The sequence below is a fragment of the Panicum virgatum genome, chromosome 4N, assembly GCF_016808335.1.
Source record: "Panicum virgatum strain AP13 chromosome 4N, P.virgatum_v5, whole genome shotgun sequence".
Classification (NCBI taxonomy): Eukaryota; Viridiplantae; Streptophyta; class Magnoliopsida; order Poales; family Poaceae; genus Panicum; species Panicum virgatum.
The window spans coordinates 46913406-46931083 of NC_053148.1; the positions used below are offsets into that span (position 1 = coordinate 46913406).

The window sequence follows — 17678 nt, forward strand, 5'->3', positions numbered from 1 at the left end:
CCGCCTCCGGCGCCGCTCGCGGCGCCTCCGCCGCCGCCCTCTACCGCCGCCACGCTAACCGAGCTCGCCGTCTAGCCGCCGCCGCGCCGCCTTCTTTTCGCCCCCGCCGCCGGCACCGCCCACCGGGGGTCCGGCCCCCGCCCGGCCGACGGCGCTCCCGCGCCGCCACGCCCTCCGCCGGCCGAACCGCCGCCGCCACCGAACCCTCCTCTAGGTCTGGCGAGTCCCCCCACCCCCAGCAACCCGGATCCATAAGCTCCGCCGTCTCCCGCCACCACCCGGCCGTCGGCGACCTCGCCGGCTGCCGCTCCGCCCACCTACCACCCGTCCCCCCTCCACCCCCCTCCCTTCCCGTCCTTGCTCGTTGGTTGCACCGCCTCCTCCCCTGTCCGGAGGAAGAAGATGAACAGGGGAGGAGCTCGCGCGCTTCTGCGATGGCGCGGCCAAAAATCGCAGGCGCAATGAATAGCTTTTCCGTGGACGCCCCCCCTCCCGGCCAGTGCCAGCCAACCATTTTTCCCCCGCGCCGCAGGCGCCGCGCAGCCCGCACCGCACGCCATCGCCCGGTCTGCCCGCGACGTGATCGTTTGGCTGAGAAATTCAGGCAGGGGACTATAAGAAAGATTATCAGGTGGCTGAGAAATTCAGAAGCGTACGTTACCAAAGCTACTGGTAGCGTAGCGTACCACGAGGGGAGAGGTTGTTGGTGCCAGCGGGAGTCAGGTCTCAGGCGGCGGCGGGCGTCGCCGGCGACATGTGCAACGGGCAGGAGTACTGCAGGCGGGAGCGCGCGTTCCGCGCGTCCCTGCACGACGACGCGAGGCCGGCGGACGCGGAGGGGCGGCGCGGCGCGCAGGTGGAAGCGGCCGCGCGCGGCAGCGAGGGCGCCGAGAGCGAGACGGCGCGCGCGCGGGAGGCCGAGCGGGAGCGGGGGCAGCGGCGGCCGCGGTGGCGGGAGGCGCAGGCCGGGACCGTGAGGACGGAGAAGCTCATGCACCTGCTCCTCTGGGGACCCAATTGACCGTCCCCGACTAGTCATCAGGCGACTTGTTTTCTGGAAAGAACTCTTGTGTTTGAAAAAAAATCTTCAGCGGCTGCTCAGATAATTCTAAGCTAATCCGATCCGACCCTGCTGCAATCCAACCAGTGCATTATGACGTTGTTTACCAGGATTTAGCTAGTTTTCCCATCAGTTGAATTGTGCCATGGCCCGTAGTACCAAGTCGCAAGCAAAAACTTGTCCGGTGGGATATGTTGGCTCCTTTGTCCGTGTGTTTACTTGAGAGTAGTCCTGAAAGTAAACACATACGAGTAGACCAGGAGTTGAACTGGCATGAGGAACTGTACCCGAAGCCCTTAACTGGCAGAGAGTGATTCTCTGTCTGCTGTTTGGAACTAGTATGTTGGCTAGCAGTCTGTCCATACGTCCTACTGTAAATTGAGCTCAGTTCTGAACTTCTGATCGTCCCCTGTGAGCAGGCCAGATGCCAAGGTAGTGCAACGGCCTGTTGGCCGGACGTGTGCAACGGGCGGGGCCGAGGAAGTGCAGCGCAGACCGGCTGGCCCGGCTCGCGGCGTGCCAACTGCGAGGCCGCAGCAACGGTTAGCCGGCAGCCGCGGCCGGCCGGCACGGAATGGGAGCGCGCAGCTCTGTCTGGGCCCATGTTCTCCTAACCTTCCTGAAAAACTGAAGAATGTCTTGTCTTTCCCTGTAAAGCTATCTTTTGAAGAACTTTTTTTCCTTAATTTTTTTGAAGAACTTTTCTAATGCACGCTTTGCTACTTGCTGGTGATGGGGGAAAGGTGACGGTAGAAAGATTGAAACACCACCTTGTGGTAAAAGTAAAACGGGCTAGCATTGTGCTCACGGGGATATTTGATTTTGATTCCGGTATCGTCCTAGGATCCTCGCTCCCACTCCCGCGTCCGAACAAACGGCGGGAAAGGACCCGTGCACCCCACGGCGCTGATTCGAACGGGAGCGCAGTTCTTGATGCCTCGTCCAAGGGAAGAAACAGATTCTCAAGTTTCCCCGAGAAAATGAACACAACACAAGGCCAATAATATGATTTTTCTAGTGCTTCTCACTGTTCATCCAACTAGCAGTATATTGCTCCCTCTATTTCAAATTATTAGTCGTTATTATATAACAAAATTTATAAAAAATAAAAAACTAAAACAGCTAATAATTTGAAACGGAAGGAATAGCTCTATCTCACGTCGTAGCAGTGATGGCAAAAATATGAAAAAAAAAGATGCAATTGTTTTTTTTTTTGCCAAAGAGAAGATATATTAAACTGGAGCACAGTACATCCCCTTTTACAAACAAGACCCCATAGAAAGAAGAAATTATAGAAAGGTCCCTAGAGATCGTGTTCATCGTCCTCATCGCCACCGGTCCAACTTGCTGGGCAACAGAAACGGCGACGATGTCCTGCACGAGCTTCGATCCACACGAATCAAAGCAAGATCCTCCAAATACTCCGCTGGCAGACCCCAAATCATGGTTGAGCTGCAAGAGCCACCAGCCCAGACCTCCAGTCAAGGCGGATCTATGACGCTGAACGAGCATCGGCGATCTGAGCGGCAGACAAAGAGGAGAAGTCTCCAGCGGACACCACGGCCAGCCGAAGACGAAGCTGAAGCTTCCACCACAGAAGAACAGAAGCCTAGTAGCAAATCCGCCGCCGACATCAAAGATGCCGACCCGGAAGGGAGAGCCCACAGGGGAGAAGAAAAGATCCTTCCCTATCGCAAAGAGGGAGATCACAACCAACCTGCTGCAGTCGCTCGCGATGAAGACGGGGAAGCCGCCATGGAAAAGGAAGAAACTCGCACCGGGCCCCGAACTGGATCCAGAGCCGTCGTCGTCCCCTCCACGGCGTCGCTCGCCGGAGCCACTGCACAGGTAGAAAGGCCTCCGAGCAGCATCGGAGACCGAGCCACCACGGAGGCAAACCCTCCTCGCCTTACGCCGGAGAACTGCAGCCGGCGAGGAACAAAAGACCCCAGGTGAGCATATCACCGTGGGACAACCTAGTCTACTCCTAGATCTACGAACCTAGCTAGTATGCACAGCCGCCGGCCGAATCGACCCTCCCCTTCTTCCCCGGCGTCGGCGAGGACGCTGGAGAAGAAGATGAGGCAGCGAAATCGACCCCGGCACCGCTTTCGCCTCTCTCGCCTGTAGCTGGAGAAAAGAGACGGGAAGGGGAAAAGAGAGAGCGCAGTAGTAGCTAGATGCAATCGCTTTTAAATTTCTTCTTAACATGTTTTTCGAGATGGAAATGATTTCGTCGAAAGAAAAAATGCGAATGATCTCGTCGATGCAACGAGTAGTGTTTTCAGGTGGAGGTTGTTAGGTGTGGGGGGCCATTGGAGCTTGCCGCAACGTCTCTCCCTCCCGTTCCCGTCCGAGGCTCCCACCCACTACCAACGTGCCGCTTGCAGCCGGGCCCCACTGCGTCTGCGTGTGTAATTTCCCCCTTTCTTTAAAGAAAACAAATCCACTTGCAATAATACAAAAGCGCGGCGCTCCCCTTCGTTCCCGAGTCCCAACGGTCGAGTGGCACCCCCGCCTCATAAACCCTCCTCCTCCTCTTTCCCCCCATCGCGTTCCCCCCAATTCGCCCCCCAAATTTCGAAAAATCCGCCACCTAATCCGACCTAATCGCGCCTCAGATCACGCGAACGGAGCAGGAATCCGCGCTCCTCGTCTACACCCACCCGTCGATCGATTCAAGGTATCTGTCTATCGCGCCCCCGATTTCGAATTCGCTCCTTGGCCCATCGCTTGCTCCCCTGATTGATCTCTGAGCGCGCGGCGGCATAAGGCGCGGGGGAAGTTCTTCGGCTGCGGCGGCGATGGAGGAGGACCCGCTCATCCCGCTGGTGCACGTGTGGAACAACGCCGCATTCGATCACGCCTCCTCCTCCGCGTGGCACGCCCACGCCGCTGCGGCGGTGGGGAGCGCCAGCGAGGAGGGGGACAAGGAGAACCACCACCCGGAGCCCGAGGCCGCGGACGTCGACGCGGAGATCGACCACATCGAGGCGGAGATCCTGCGCCTCTCCTCACGGCTCCACCACCTCCGCACCTCCAAGCAGCCGGAGCCCAAGCGCGGGGAGGCCGCGCCCGCGCCCGCGGCGAACGCGGCGGCGCGGACGCGGACGCGGGGGCTCAGTCTGGGCCCGCTCGACGTCGCCGCCGCCACCAACCCCAACCCGCTGCTCCCCGGGAAGCAGCCGCATCCGGCGCCGCGCGCCGCGCAGGGCCTCAAGCCGATCAAACAGGCTCCAGCGCCGCGGGGCAGGGGGTTAAGCCTCGGCCCCCTCGACATCATCGCCGCAAACCCGAGGGCGCCCGCCGCCGCGGCGCCGCAGAGGAAGGTTCAGGGCGAGGGCGGCCCCGCGCGGCCGATCCTGAAGCCGATCAAGGAGCCCCCGGTGCAGCGGCGCAGGGGCGTCAGCCTCGGGCCCTTGGAGATCCACCACGGCGTCGGCATCAAGCCTGGGGCCGCGGCGACGGCGCGGGTCAAGCCGTTCGCCAAGCTCAGTGCCGTTCGAGAAGAAGGCCAACATTCCAAGCAGCAGGCCGTCCCAGCGAAACCGTGGCCATCCAGCAACGCCAGGCAGCCACTGGATGCCAAGCAAGGCGCCGCACCAAGCAGAGCCAAGGCGAGGAGCGGGAGCATGAGCCCCAGGTCCAGGAGGCAGTCCACTTCCAAGGCTGCAGAGACAAGAGGAGTCAACACCAAGGCTCCAGAGACAAGGGGAGGCAACGCCAAGGCTACAGATACAAGGGGAGGCAATGCTGCAATTGCGGTAAACAAGGTGGCTGATGAGCTCAAGCCCAAAGGTGTGGTCAATCACGCTGGCTATGCAGCCGTTGCGAAGAGGCCGGCGGGGAGTTCCAAGGTCAGGGTCGTCCCGAGCCGCTACAGCCTCACGCCTGGGTCGTCCCTGGCCACTAGAACACAAGAGAAGCGGGGCGAGCAGTCTCTCCCGGGATCAGCTGGCTGTGCAAGCCAAAGGGAGGAGATCAGAGCAAAGCTTTCTGAGCCGTTGAATGATGAGCTGTCTCCCGAAACCATTGCAAAGGTTGCAGAGCTACTTCCAAGGATCAGGACCATGCCGCCTTCTGATGAGAGCCCGCGCGACTCAGGATGTGCCAAACGTGTTGCGGATTTGGTTGGGAAGCGATCCTTCTTCACTGCTGCAGCGGATGATGGCAATGCAGTTACGCCCTTCCAGACACGGGTGCTCGAAGTTGAATCACCTGAGGCAGCAGCAGAAGAAGCTTGAGAATTTTGGTATGATAAATTCCTTCCAACAGCTCGGCTCCCCTTCTCTTCATTAGTGTTCGAAGTGCCTGCTTGACTTGAGCTTGCATATGGGTGAGGCCTTTTTGCAGTGTGCTACTATAGTCTGCTGTTACATTCATATCATATCTCATGTCCTATTTCTTTTTGTTGAGACTTTGCTAGTAAATGTATGTTGACTTGCGAAAGGAGAGTGAAAGGTACTCTTTGGGTGCTTTGATTTGTAAGTTTGTCCTCAGTTTGATGAAGTACAGGATCATGGTGTGGTTTATAATATTCTCTCTCCTTTTGTCCTGTTTTGCTTCCTTTGGTCTGGAATGCAACTGGATATTCTACTCTGAAGATTGATGAATTTCGCCTTTATATGTGCAAATAAGTGGCCAGTATCAGTGATACTAAGTTTCCCTGTAACAACATAGACAGCTAAGAACACATCTGTCTCCTGAATATTGTGCCAGAACCATGCATTATTAGCTTTAGTCTTAGTTCTACTCCAGTTCATGCACAATGCACTGATGAGAAATATGAACATCTGAGGAAACTGGGCGTTCCAGTACCACATTTTTTCAGCAGTAAAAAAATAAGGACTGCGCAAATCATGAACCCAAATTCACCATTGCTTTCAGCTTGGAGGTACGCAAATAACTATAGAGGTCAGATTGGGCCTGATATTTAGCCGAAATTTGGACCACATGCAGAAGCTTGGATCAGTCATTGCTGGATATTCACGTTTTCATCTTGAATCATCACGGGAATGCCAATATCCAAATAATATTAGAAAGAAACCAAGCTACATATGAACAAGATTTTTTGTCTGAATACTTGATGATAATTGTTCTGTATGAAAGTGATACCAGTATTTTAGTGCTAGTCTTGTTTGACATGTCAGTTGTCTACTACTTATTTTCACTGTTTCCCCAGTAACAATGTTGCAGGAACAGTTAGTTTGGCTGTTTGCTAACTCCCACTGCTCCTGCCTTAAAAATTGGTAAGATGCCTAAGTTGTGTTCAGATTATCTGCCGACGCAGATGTAGTGTACTACAGAAGATTGGCTGTTTGATTACTTGACGGTTTAGCTTACATGATAACATACACTCCTATCCTAGCTCATGACCATAAATTAGAGAATGATGCTTCTGACAAAGTTCTTGAGCTATGGATTAGTCATAGTTTGTTGTTGTGCATACAATGCTTAAAGTTAGGATATTATATCTGCAGATCTGCAAGACCTTCTATGTGAAACTTTGGCTTCTTGCTAATTCCCACTTGCTCCTGCCTCAAGCCCTCAACAAATTGGTAGAATGGCTAAGTTGTGTTTGGATTATCTTCCAAAGTAGATGTAGTACAGAAGATTGGTTGGTTGACGGTTTAACTTATGTAATATGATAGACTCCTATCCAAGCTCATGACAATAAATTAGAGACTGATGTTTCTGATGAAGTTCCTGAACTATGGATTGTAGCAAATATGTTATATCTGCCAGACCTTGTCTGTGTAGCACAGAAACACTGGATTCACACAAAGTAAGAGTAGATCACTAAAAGGTGATGTCAATATTAAGACTGACGAAGAAGCTTGAATTTAGAACCCTGTACCTTAAAAAAAGCTTGAATTTAACTGAAGTTGCAATATACATCACAATGGAATCATACTGATGGATATGTTGATATTACAAGCAAAGCAAAAACTATGGGCATCGACAAACTACAGCTAAATCTAAGCGAAAGTAAAGGGTTAGAAATAACTTAAACACTCCATATTTTGCTGAAAATGGTTAGCAGTCTGTTAGTAGATAGTTTCTTGACGATCTTCTTGGCGTCGAAGTCACCAGAGTCTGCTAGTTCTTTCAGTCTGCAGAAGTGCTCTGATGTCACAATTTTCTTCCTTCCGCTGTTGGTCTCAGTCAAGGACATGATAGCAGAGAGGATCAAGTCCTTTGCTATCAACTTACCCTCAGCTGGATCAAGCAGCAGCAGCAGCCTGTCCAAACTATCGCCATCTTGAACAAAAATGGTGCGGTTAGGGTGAAGTATCAGTAAGCTGGAAAGCACCTGAGCTGCCATTTCCCGAACTCGACATGATTTTGCCCCAAGCAAGCTTGAGAGGGCACTCAAATACCCTGCTCTTCCCATCATCCTGTTGTACTCCTCGGAAACCTCAGAGAGATGCCTCAGGATCTTGAGAGTGCACTCGAGAACAGCGTAGTCGCCATTGTTGAGGTAGAAGAGCATCCAGCCAAGAACATCTGAGCTGATGAGGTCATCTATGGAGTTCGCAGAAGAGAAGCAGAAGAACCAAATGGCTGCAAGAGCGACCTCTCTGGCCTTGTATGAGTATGGAAGGTCAGGGTATATCAACTGAAGGAGTGACTGGATCACCCCCATGCTGACGGCTTCCTCTCTGACATCGGCGTCATCCAGAGCCATGGCATGGAGCAATTCGACGGCGCCGAGCTTGCGGACCTCCTCCTTCTTCTGGGACAGCTTCACCAGCTCCGTGACCACCCCTTGCTCCACCATGAACATCTTCACTTCCTCCACCCGGCTCAGATTTCTCAGCACTGAGAAAGATGAGCTGATCAGCTTGCTGCTGCTGCCAGCGTCGGCGCAGGCGTGCAACAGCGTGGTGAGGCCGCCGTGCGCGCAGACGGCCCACACGTTGTCTGAATTCTCCGTCAGCTCCCTCAGCGCCTGAGCAGCTCTCTCCTTGCCCAGCTCACTGGCCGTGTCTGTGTTCTCCAGCATCTGGACAAGGGGGGCAATCACCCCTGCCTTAACCAGCATTCCTCTGTAGCACTCGGAGCTCGCAACAATGGCGACAGCACCTGCAGCCTCTTCTTGGATGCACGCGTCCGTCGACTCGAGAAACCCGGTGAGGAAGGTGATGCCGTCGTCGATGTCGAGAGCGACCACCTTTGCACACAATTCATCTTCTGCCAAGAGCTCTCTAATGGTGGCCAATGCCTGGCTCCTCTGGACGGTGCCACCAATCCTGATCCTGGAGAAGAGATCCTTGAGGTAGAACGTCTTCTCACCTGCGCTGGCCTCGACGCCAGGCCTTACGGCAACAATGGCCTTCGACGGCGACGGCACCCCGGAGGAAGCCATCTCCTTGAGCTGCTTCATGTGCGCATCAAGCTTGCAGCTCAGGTTGTCCATGTCACTCCTCAGACGGAGCCTTCCATCCTTGTATGACCCATCGCTGCATTGAGAAGAAACAACCTGGATGCTCCTCGCGGTTGCTGAAGCCGAGTGCAGAAGCTCGAGCAACACGGGATGCTCCTCGTCACCGCCATTGCCGTCGACGTCGACGCTGCAGCACAATGAATTTAGGCTGCAGCAGAGCTGCTGAAGCTTGTCCTTGATGGATTGCCACTTCGCTGGGAACTGTGAGACAGAGCAGGCCAGTGAAGAGGACGCCATGGACATGAGGAGCTCCAATGCCTCACCATGGCTGCTGCCTTCTGGTACTTCCTCAGCCTCTCCCATCTCCACACTCTATTTTCTAGGTTAGCGATCACGGATACACTCTCTACCTATGTAGCAGCATTCATCTTGGGGAGCCTCTTGGGACTGGGGGCTTGAGATGCTATCTATGCATGCTGGTGGCTGGTGCAAGGAGCTGGGACAAATGTTAGTTTTGTACTGGCATCTAGACATCTACTGATAGCCAGTTCACGCCACTATGGGAGGCAGATGGGTAGGCCGGTTGGTAGTGCACGGCACCAATCTCTGATCTGGCCTCTAGTTACCCTTGCCATGCTGCCTCCTGTTGGTTTCTTGTATTGGAATCTAGTTGCTTCCTCTGTCAATCCGTTACTATCTTCAGCTTCAACTCTGGCTTGGTCACTTGTTTTCTCTGTCTTGTTGCAATCATACCAGTTATTTTGTACTTACCAGCGGCTCAAAAACTAAGTTGCTCACCTTGAACTATTGTATTGTGCACATTGCTGCAATGAGAGCAGTGGAATGGGATGGGATGAATGATGGTTTGGATCAGTGGGTTGGGTGAGTGTGCAGAAAGAGTTAAAGGATACTGAATACACTTTGGCTCATCATCTCCATGGGATATAATGGAGCCATGAACTACAGTTGAGTTGGTGATTATGCAGTTCCCCTGCCCATCATGAATTATGAGGCCAGCATCAAGTAGCTTTCTGGGAGTAAAATAACGGTAGGAAAGCTTTACGCTTCTCTTTCTGTTGGTCGTACCCATTGGCAGGCAGCTGTAGCCTGTAGTGTTCCGTTGATTCATGGAAGCTGTGCTGTTGGGCACCTAACCTGCTCCGTAGCAACGTATGATACTTGAAGGTAAAGTCACAGTACAGCAACAGTAACGAACTCTATTTTTCATAATAAGCTCATCTAATGTCAAAAAAATCCCATCTGCCACTTAATACCATCATGAGATAATTTTATTACTATGAGATATTTGTCCATGTGTACCGTAGCACGACACTAGTCGCTTAGATTTTCTTATATAATAAGAATTTCTTTTAATGTTTGGGGGAAAAATAGATGGCTCACGTTGCTCGATCCAACAGCTGATAGGTAGAGAGGTACCTAAAAGAGAGGTACCTATCATGCACCAGGTGCATGCTAAATTGTGGGTTAGTATGCACCAGGTACCTCCTTTTCATGTGGGTCCCGCGCGAAAAAGAATATGACGGGTAATTGCCATTCCGGGATTAATTTTTTGTATTAGGGGTAAAAACTTCAATCCATAATGATTGGAATAATGTTTAGTTAGTATAGTTTTGATTGAATGTTTGGTTTAATATAGTTTGAGCCCACTAAGGTTGATCCCTAGGTCGGCCCTAGGGTTCGTGGCGGACCTAGGGTTCCTGGGTTAGCGACGGGGGCGCGCTCTGGCGACGGAGGGGAGGGAGGGAGGCTGTGGCCATGGCGTCATCAAGCTCACGCTCGTCATGGTGGTCCGCATCGTCGTCCAGAGGAAGAGGAGGTGGGGAGAAGGAAAGGTTCACGGCGCCGGTGCCGTACCGAGTAGGCCCATATGACTACTCCCCGGCGGTGAAGTGTCTCTGCAATAGGAAGGCGCCTTGCTGGACATCATGGAGCGACAACAACCCCGGCCGGAGGTACTACAGACGCCCTTCAGGATTGGTAAGCCTTCCTTTAGGTTTTACCCTTGTTTTTAGTCTGATGATCTGCGATTGATTTTCTAATTTGCTGTGCAATTTGAGTGTAGAAGCCCGGGGATTGCGGCTATTATGCGTGGATTGATCGTCAGGCCACCGAGTATGAGCGGATTCTGTTGTGTGATCTTCGTGATGCTGTTTGGCAGTTGAGGAAGGAGAAAGCAGAGGAGGAGCAGTGGGTTCAGAGGGTTCAGGAGGAAAATGGAGATCTAAGGCAGTTGATAGTGCAACTAAAAATGGAGAAGGATGATTTGAAGAAGAAGATGGAAGAAAAGGAGCAACTGGAGATCAAGAATAGAAACTTCAGTTGCTTTCATTGTTGCATTGTAGTTTTTGCTTTGTTAGAATTGTTGTTTGTACTGAAGTAATCAATGATGTGACTTGTTCTGTTAGAGCATGAGCTTTTGTGGCTACCTTTGTGTTACTGCCTAATCTTTTGATCTTTTTGTGTTACTGCATAATCTTTTGATCTTTTGATGTAAATGTTGGCTCAGCTTGCATCCTATTTCAATGTAAAAGGAACTCGTTTTCCAAATGTAGTGGACAATGCGAATGGATGGCAGTTAAACAATATCAGTTCACTAACATAAACCTGAGTCTGTAGGACTAACATCAGTTCTCAGAATTAAATATGTACATCATAAGGTATCATCATGCTATTCTCATCAAGCAGACTTCTTCCTAGAATTAGTGGTGAAATGCATGTAGAGCATGACAGTTTTCACCGGTAAGACCGTTAATCCCAACGGATAGATTCACCGGTCCGTCCTGTGCGTATAATCCCTTGTACATGTCGTAGCCCGACCGGTTTCCGCACCAGCGTGTCCGGTGAGTGTATAAAACTCAACGGAACTGCCCATAGCATCGCTCCCATGATTATACCGCTGTCCGCCTCCATCAATCGCAACTAAAAAAGTAAAAAGATGAATTGAAGAAGAAGATTGAGGAAAAAGAAGCAGCTGGAGTTGAAGGAGAAGAGCAACCTCAGCTGCTTTAGTAGATGCATTGTAGTTTCTTCTTTGTTAGTACCGTACTCCACAATGTGAAATGTTCTGTTAGAGCATGATCTTTTGTGGGTACATTTGTGTTAGTGCCCAATCTAAAAGGAACTGGTTTGGAAAATGCAGAGCAAAAATGCGAATGGATGGCAGTTAAACAATATAGCACTAACATTAGTGGTGACATGCTAGTAGATAATCTGGTGATCGCTTTCACCGGTAGGACCGTTAACTACACCGGAAAGACCCACAGATCAGTCTTGTGGTGTATAGTCCGGTGAGCATGTCCGGTGAGCACCGGTCGAGATGATTTGTACGACCGATCTCCACACCGGTGCGACCGGTGAGTGCAGACTCTGAATGCATCTGCCCCGGCCGCGTCGCCTCGGTTCCCGTGCGTTGTGAGTCAGTAGCGTACGCAAACTACTGCAGTAGCTAGCAGCAGGGGCACAGCCACGTTGCTCCTGCCTAGTGCACGGGCACCAGTGTAAACAAAATTTTACCACGAACGAATCTTAAAATTACCATGTAATCATGAGAAGTTATACAGCTCTCTGAATTGATGCACCATTCGTGGTCAATATGGATCTGATGGCTTCACCCCTGGCCAGCAGGTTGACGGAGACGGATGTGACGTGTCTCAGCACTACCATCAATCACAGTTAAATGCTACATGAGCATGGAGTCTAGAGACTTGTATAACTTGTCATGATTACATGCCATGCCATGATATTTTATGCTTGTTCTACACTCAATGTTCATGTAGCATGGAGTCTTGCATGAGAAACCATGGCCATGTTTGGATCCCATGAGTTAGAGTTATTTGGGATTAGTTGGGGTCCAAATAACCCTTGGGTAGCCAAACATGGAGGGTTATTTGGGGCTAGATGGAACTACCCCCCCCCCCAAAGAAACTAGCCCATCTAAGGGGTGCTAAATGGGTTACTTCTAGTGGACCCCACTGCTTTTCCCCTCTCTCTCCTCTCTATCCAAGGGGTGCTAATGTGCTTTAATTGCCAACTAACCCCAAATAACCCTTGGATCCAAACAGCCCAAGAGCTACTTTGAGGAAGGCTCACTGACGTGTGGGTCCCATATCACATGTGTCCCACATGTCAGTGACTCGATGTCACTGGAAATGACACCGTCTGATGTCACTGAATCTGCATCACCGCCTTGTACTCCCCCCAGCTTTTAAAGGTTGGAGGGGCGCTTTGTCGTCGGCGGTTCCAAGGTCCGGCACCGTTCCGACTTCAGCTCATCCCTTCTTGGCCATTGCGCTCTCGCCCCTCTTTCTGTCGCCATTGTCCTCGACCACCCCGACCAGAAGCTCCTTCGCCCTCCTCTCGTCGCCGGGCGTCCTATGGTGCCTGCGAGATCCCTCGACGAGATTCCAGAGGAGATGCTCTTCCACATCGCCGCCCACGTCGCGGCCTCGTCCGGCTCCCCCATGGACGATCTCCGTCGCCTCAGGGGCACCTGCTCTCTCATGAGAGACAGGGTGTGCGGCGCGATGCTGGTGCGCCGCAGCCTCAACCTGAGGCTGGCGCTGCGGTAGTCGGACGACACGGAGATTCAAGAGCGACTGATCTCGAACACCTACGGCACCGGCAACCTGGAGGCGCTCTACATCAAGGGGATGCGGGACGTCTTCGGGCATCCGCACCTTGGGGCTCTTGATGCGCCGCTGGAGGATCTCGATCAGGCTGTCCGGGGGGGGCACAAGGCGGCAGCATACATGCTCTCTATGCTACTGTGGCGAGCAAAATGTGGCGCCTGGGACGACATGTTGGCCAAGGACCTCCTGTCGGAGGCGGCGGACGACCCGGCGATCTCCGGCTGGAACGACCTCGGTGTTGTTCGTCTACGCCAGCACGTCATCGAGACGCTGAGGAGGTACGTCTGGCCTATCAGGGAGTGGCCGTACGTCCCCACCGTGCCTGGGCCAGTGCCTCGTGCGGATGTTCAGCATCGCGGGTCCCCGTACCGGGGGCGGGGCTGATGGGTCGACCATGCCAGGTGCGGCAAGTACGTCGGGAGTAGCACATCGCAGCAGTGGTCGAACTACTGCAGCGCGGAATGCAGGATCCGTGCCATGTGCGAGTCCATTTTCCACTTCCTCGGGCCTAAACCAGGCATATAGATGTTCTGTACTCCTGCTAGTTACGTTATCCATAGGGCCTCAAATCATGTTATGTTTGGTTCCAGACTCCATGGTCATGTCATGTTATGTCATCCAGAGCTTGTGCTTCTGCACATTTTACCTTCATATCATGTTATGTTGAGTTATGCTTGGTTCTAAACTCAATGTTCATGTAGCATTTAAATGCGATTGATGGCAGTTAAACATTAGTGTTGACATGCTAGTAGATGGTGATTGCTTTCACCGATAAGACCGTTAACTACACCGGAAAGACCCACAGGTCAGTCATGTGGTGTATAGTCCGGTGAGCATGTCCGGTGAGCACCGGTCAAGATGATTTGTCCGACCGGTTTCCGGCTACGACTGCTGCTCTGGCTCTCAAGACTAAGAAGCAGCAGCAGCAGATGCAGCCGATGCGGCAAGACAGGGTGGTCGTGCGGTGTGAGTCAGTAGCGTACGCAAACTACTGCAGTAGCCAGCAGCAGGGGCGCAGCCACGTTGCTCCTACCTGGTGCACTGGCATGTAATCATGACAAGTAGTATAGTAACAATCTCTTGATGGATGCACCGTTCGTGGTCAAAATGGATCTGGCTTCACCCATGGCCAGCAGGTTGACGGAGACTGATGTGACCTCTCAGCAGGCACATCTCAACGCCACGCCACTACCACAATCGCAACTACAAAAGTAGAAAGATGAATTGAAGAAGATTGAGGAAAAAGAAGCAGCTAGAGTCCAAGGAGAAGAGCAACCTCAGTTGCTTTAGTAGATGCATTGTAGTTTCTTCTTTGTTAGTACCGTACTCAACAATGTGAACTGTTCTGTATGTTTATATACAGTTAATTGTTTCCAACAATTGTTTAGACATATTGTTGTTGTTTATAATTTGTTTTTACAAAGTAATAGAGTTTCTGGTTTATTTCACTGTTCTTAAACCGTAGACAGTGGCTTACAAGGTCTACATCTAATTTAATTAGTGTAGTATTCTTTGCTAGCAAGTAAAACTATTTGTGATTCATTTATTTTGCATATTAGTTAGTGCTGAGATCAAAGATTAATTTGTTTTTGTATTGCTCTCTTTCATTTTCTGTAATGTTTATTGTTTCTTACTAATTTCTTTGCGCCTAATTTGTTTGTTTTTTGATTAGGAAATATGATTAATCTCATGGCCAATTATACTGATGGAAATGTTGTTCCAACAAGATCAGTGGCCCAGTATCTTGGTTTGGAGGATGGGCCAACATCTACTTTGCTTTATGCTGCAATTGAAAGTCCTGGCCAGGAAAAATTTAGCACCCTCACATTTTTTGTTCATAGATTACTTGGAAATGGCAATTTCAAGATTGCCCAGATGAAAACTGATTACCTTGTCAAATGTGACTCTCCTAGTGATGCTGACAAACTTGATGGAAAAGTCAAGGTTTTTAAAAGAGCAATTGTTGGATTTAGGAAGCTCAAGACAGTTGTTATTCCTACACGTATGTCTTGTTGTGAAGATGCTCTTGTTCTAAGTGATGCAAGGCCTGATCAGTGGAAATGTGAGGTTGAAGAGAAGTATGTTTTGACGAAAAAGAAGGTCCAGGAGCAAGTAAAGAAGATGGAACAAGATTATGAAGAATCTTCATCCAAAAGGAACAAGTGGTATGTCTGTTGTTCATGCAAGTTTTGTTTGATTCTAATTTTATTTGCATATCACATTTCAAATTTGGCATAGATAATATTGATTTAGCTTTTAAAACTTTTTGTGCAGATTATCACAGATGATATTATGGTCTATCTACTAATGTGAATTTGAGCTTAATATTAGTGGACTTGTTCTAAATTATGTTTAAGGTCGCGCTCTCTTGACTTCTGTTTAAGCGTGTATATAGTGAACTTTAGGGAGTGCTAGTTTAATTAACCGGCCCTGGAGTGGGATTACAGAGCTATTGTAATGTATTTGTTCAGACTTTTGGTTTCATGAAAGGTAGCAAAAGATTGGATGATGTCACTTTTGGTTTTATGGCTACGGTACATGCCTTCTCAGATGTATGCTTCGGTTTTCTCTTATGTATCTATGTCAAGTAACCATATATTGTTGATGAAATCAAATAGATATGGAGTCAAGAAACAATATTCAAGTTGCAGTAGCAGAGTTAGTACCCCTCACAGGTCGGACCGATGATTTCTCTGGACTGATTTGAAGATCTCAAAGCAGTTCGTTCCGCACGTACCGGTCAGACTGGTGACAAACATATCCGGTGATAACCGGTAACATACGCAATACCACGGTTGTCCACAGTCCGACCGGTGAGTGCGGTTATATAGGACGAGTACTTGATTTTGCGCACTCACTAGTGAGACTGAAATTTGGAACTCAACAAGCAACAGAAAGTTCCACCGGATACGGTGACGCAACCTCCACGACGTTTTGGACACGCCACCTATGCGACGCATTGGACACCTGCCTACATGATACATTGGACAACCTGTCACCGCTACGCATTAGACATCCTATCTCCGCGATGGTTGCGCCGACCTATCGCCGTGACGGTTTGGACACTGTGGAATGCCGCCTCTACGATTGTTTGGACAATCTCTAGCTCCACGACAGTTTGGGCACGCTGTCTACGTGACACATTGGTCAACCTATCACCGCTACGCATTGGACACCTTCCTACGTGACACATTGGTCAACCTATCACCGCTACGCATTGGACATCCTACCTCCGCGATGTTTGCGCCATCGCAGGGACCGTTTGGACACTATGGAATGCCACCTCTACGATTGATTGGACACTCTAGCTCAGCGACTATTTGGACACACTACCATCTACCCCAGCGACGCATCGGACAACCTACCGCGCACAGCTTCGCATTGGACAACTGACCATCTACGATCCGCTCATTTCACAGCATCAAATGTTACACAAATAAGTCAGAATTCTTGTGGATTCTAGGCACCACGGAGATTTTACTTAACTCTTAATGGAAAACAGGCACTTCATATCGGGGTAAGTATATGGTTACAACTGTAGCCAGTAAGGTGTCTAGAGATACACCAACATTAAACTGAGTAGTATATGACTGTGCTAACAAAAGGGGAGTTGAGAACAATGAAACACAGCTCATCTGATCTCCATAGGTACCATCGAACCAACACTTGATTGCAAGTCCATGATATCACAAGTCGGGCAAGAAGATGTACGGCAACAACCTTGATCTGTACTTGCTGTAAAAGAAATGATAATTTTGTCATCGCAAAAAGGAGTATCTGAGCGAAGAAGAGAAAAATTGTATGATGACAATGTACAGTTCTGCACCACCTTACCTACAAACTAGTCATCTAGCACATCTTCAGGGAGCTTTGTATCCTACAAATGTAGAGGAACATTAGACATAACTATGCATGACTCACAAACCACAAGTGTTCAACTATGATGAACATTGAAATACCTCATCTCCCGTGGGGCATTTTCGCTGATTGTGACCCGCAACCTTACAAAGGGAACATTTAGTCTTAGATTTACTGGCAGTGGCAGTTGATGGCTTCAGCATTTTCTTCAGAGCCCCTCTGCCAGGCACATGCATGGGATCCAAGACATCTCTGATGTCTTCACAATCAGCCTCCGGGGCTTGTGGCAGCACCGGTCCATACATGTTGCCTTCATTCGCTCCTACATTTGGCAAGATCGTAGCTGCTTCCTGAAGGGCGCCTCTGAGCAGCTCATATGCTTCAGTTGAACGAGATTCTGAGAAGGATGCAGCACGACTTATATTGCGTAGGTCACGGTACCTCAGTAGAGTTGCAGAATACTCGTACATGGTGCTCATCCTTATCGGTGGGAATGCACTCTTCGCCCCCATTGTCCACCTTTCCAAAACACAGCAGTCTGGCAGCTTGCGTTCTCCCCGATGGCCCAATACAAAGAAGATGTGTGAGCAGGGGGTACCAAGGGATTCCAACTTACGACAAGAACATGAAATCCCCTTTAGATTGCCCTCTTTATTAAATTCACATTTGACATAATGATGTCTCCTTTGTCCTTCCTGCCAATAATATACTCTTCTGTATCATC

General features: G+C 50.4%; 3 protein-coding genes across 4 annotated transcripts; 2 read left to right on the plus strand and 1 right to left on the minus strand.

Moving 5' to 3' along the window:
• The first annotated feature begins 624 nt into the window (after positions 1 to 624).
• On the plus strand, positions 625 to 1424 carry LOC120670666. The gene has a single exon (XM_039950822.1). It carries the CDS (start codon positions 755 to 757, stop codon positions 1019 to 1021), a length of 267 nt encoding a protein of 88 aa, XP_039806756.1. The 5' UTR covers positions 625 to 754; the 3' UTR covers positions 1022 to 1424.
• Positions 1425 to 3540: 2116 nt separating this feature from the next.
• Positions 3541 to 5597, plus strand: LOC120668507 (translation initiation factor IF-2-like). 2 transcript variants are annotated; one of them, XM_039948246.1, is made up of 2 exons: positions 3541 to 3743; positions 3831 to 5597. In XM_039948246.1, exon 2 carries the CDS (start codon positions 3865 to 3867, stop codon positions 5302 to 5304), a length of 1440 nt encoding a protein of 479 aa, XP_039804180.1. In that variant the 5' UTR covers positions 3541 to 3743; positions 3831 to 3864; the 3' UTR covers positions 5305 to 5597. The 2 variants fall into 2 exon arrangements, with proteins under 2 accessions (XP_039804180.1, XP_039804179.1); XM_039948245.1 differs by having other exon boundaries at positions 3834 to 5597.
• A 1305-nt stretch (positions 5598 to 6902) lies between these two features.
• Positions 6903 to 9183, minus strand: LOC120668508. The gene has a single exon (XM_039948247.1). It carries the CDS (start codon positions 8808 to 8810, stop codon positions 7068 to 7070), a length of 1743 nt encoding a protein of 580 aa, XP_039804181.1. The 5' UTR covers positions 8811 to 9183; the 3' UTR covers positions 6903 to 7067.
• Between the last annotated feature and the right edge of the window lie 8495 nt (positions 9184 to 17678).

Coding starts and splice junctions, on each gene's coding strand:
- LOC120670666 (XM_039950822.1), top strand. CDS start 755: ATGTGCAACGGGCAGGAGTACTGCAGGCGGGAGCGCGCGTTCCGCGCG.
- LOC120668508 (XM_039948247.1), bottom strand. CDS start 8,810: ATGGGAGAGGCTGAGGAAGTACCAGAAGGCAGCAGCCATGGTGAGGCA.
- LOC120668507 (XM_039948246.1), top strand. CDS start 3,865: ATGGAGGAGGACCCGCTCATCCCGCTGGTGCACGTGTGGAACAACGCC.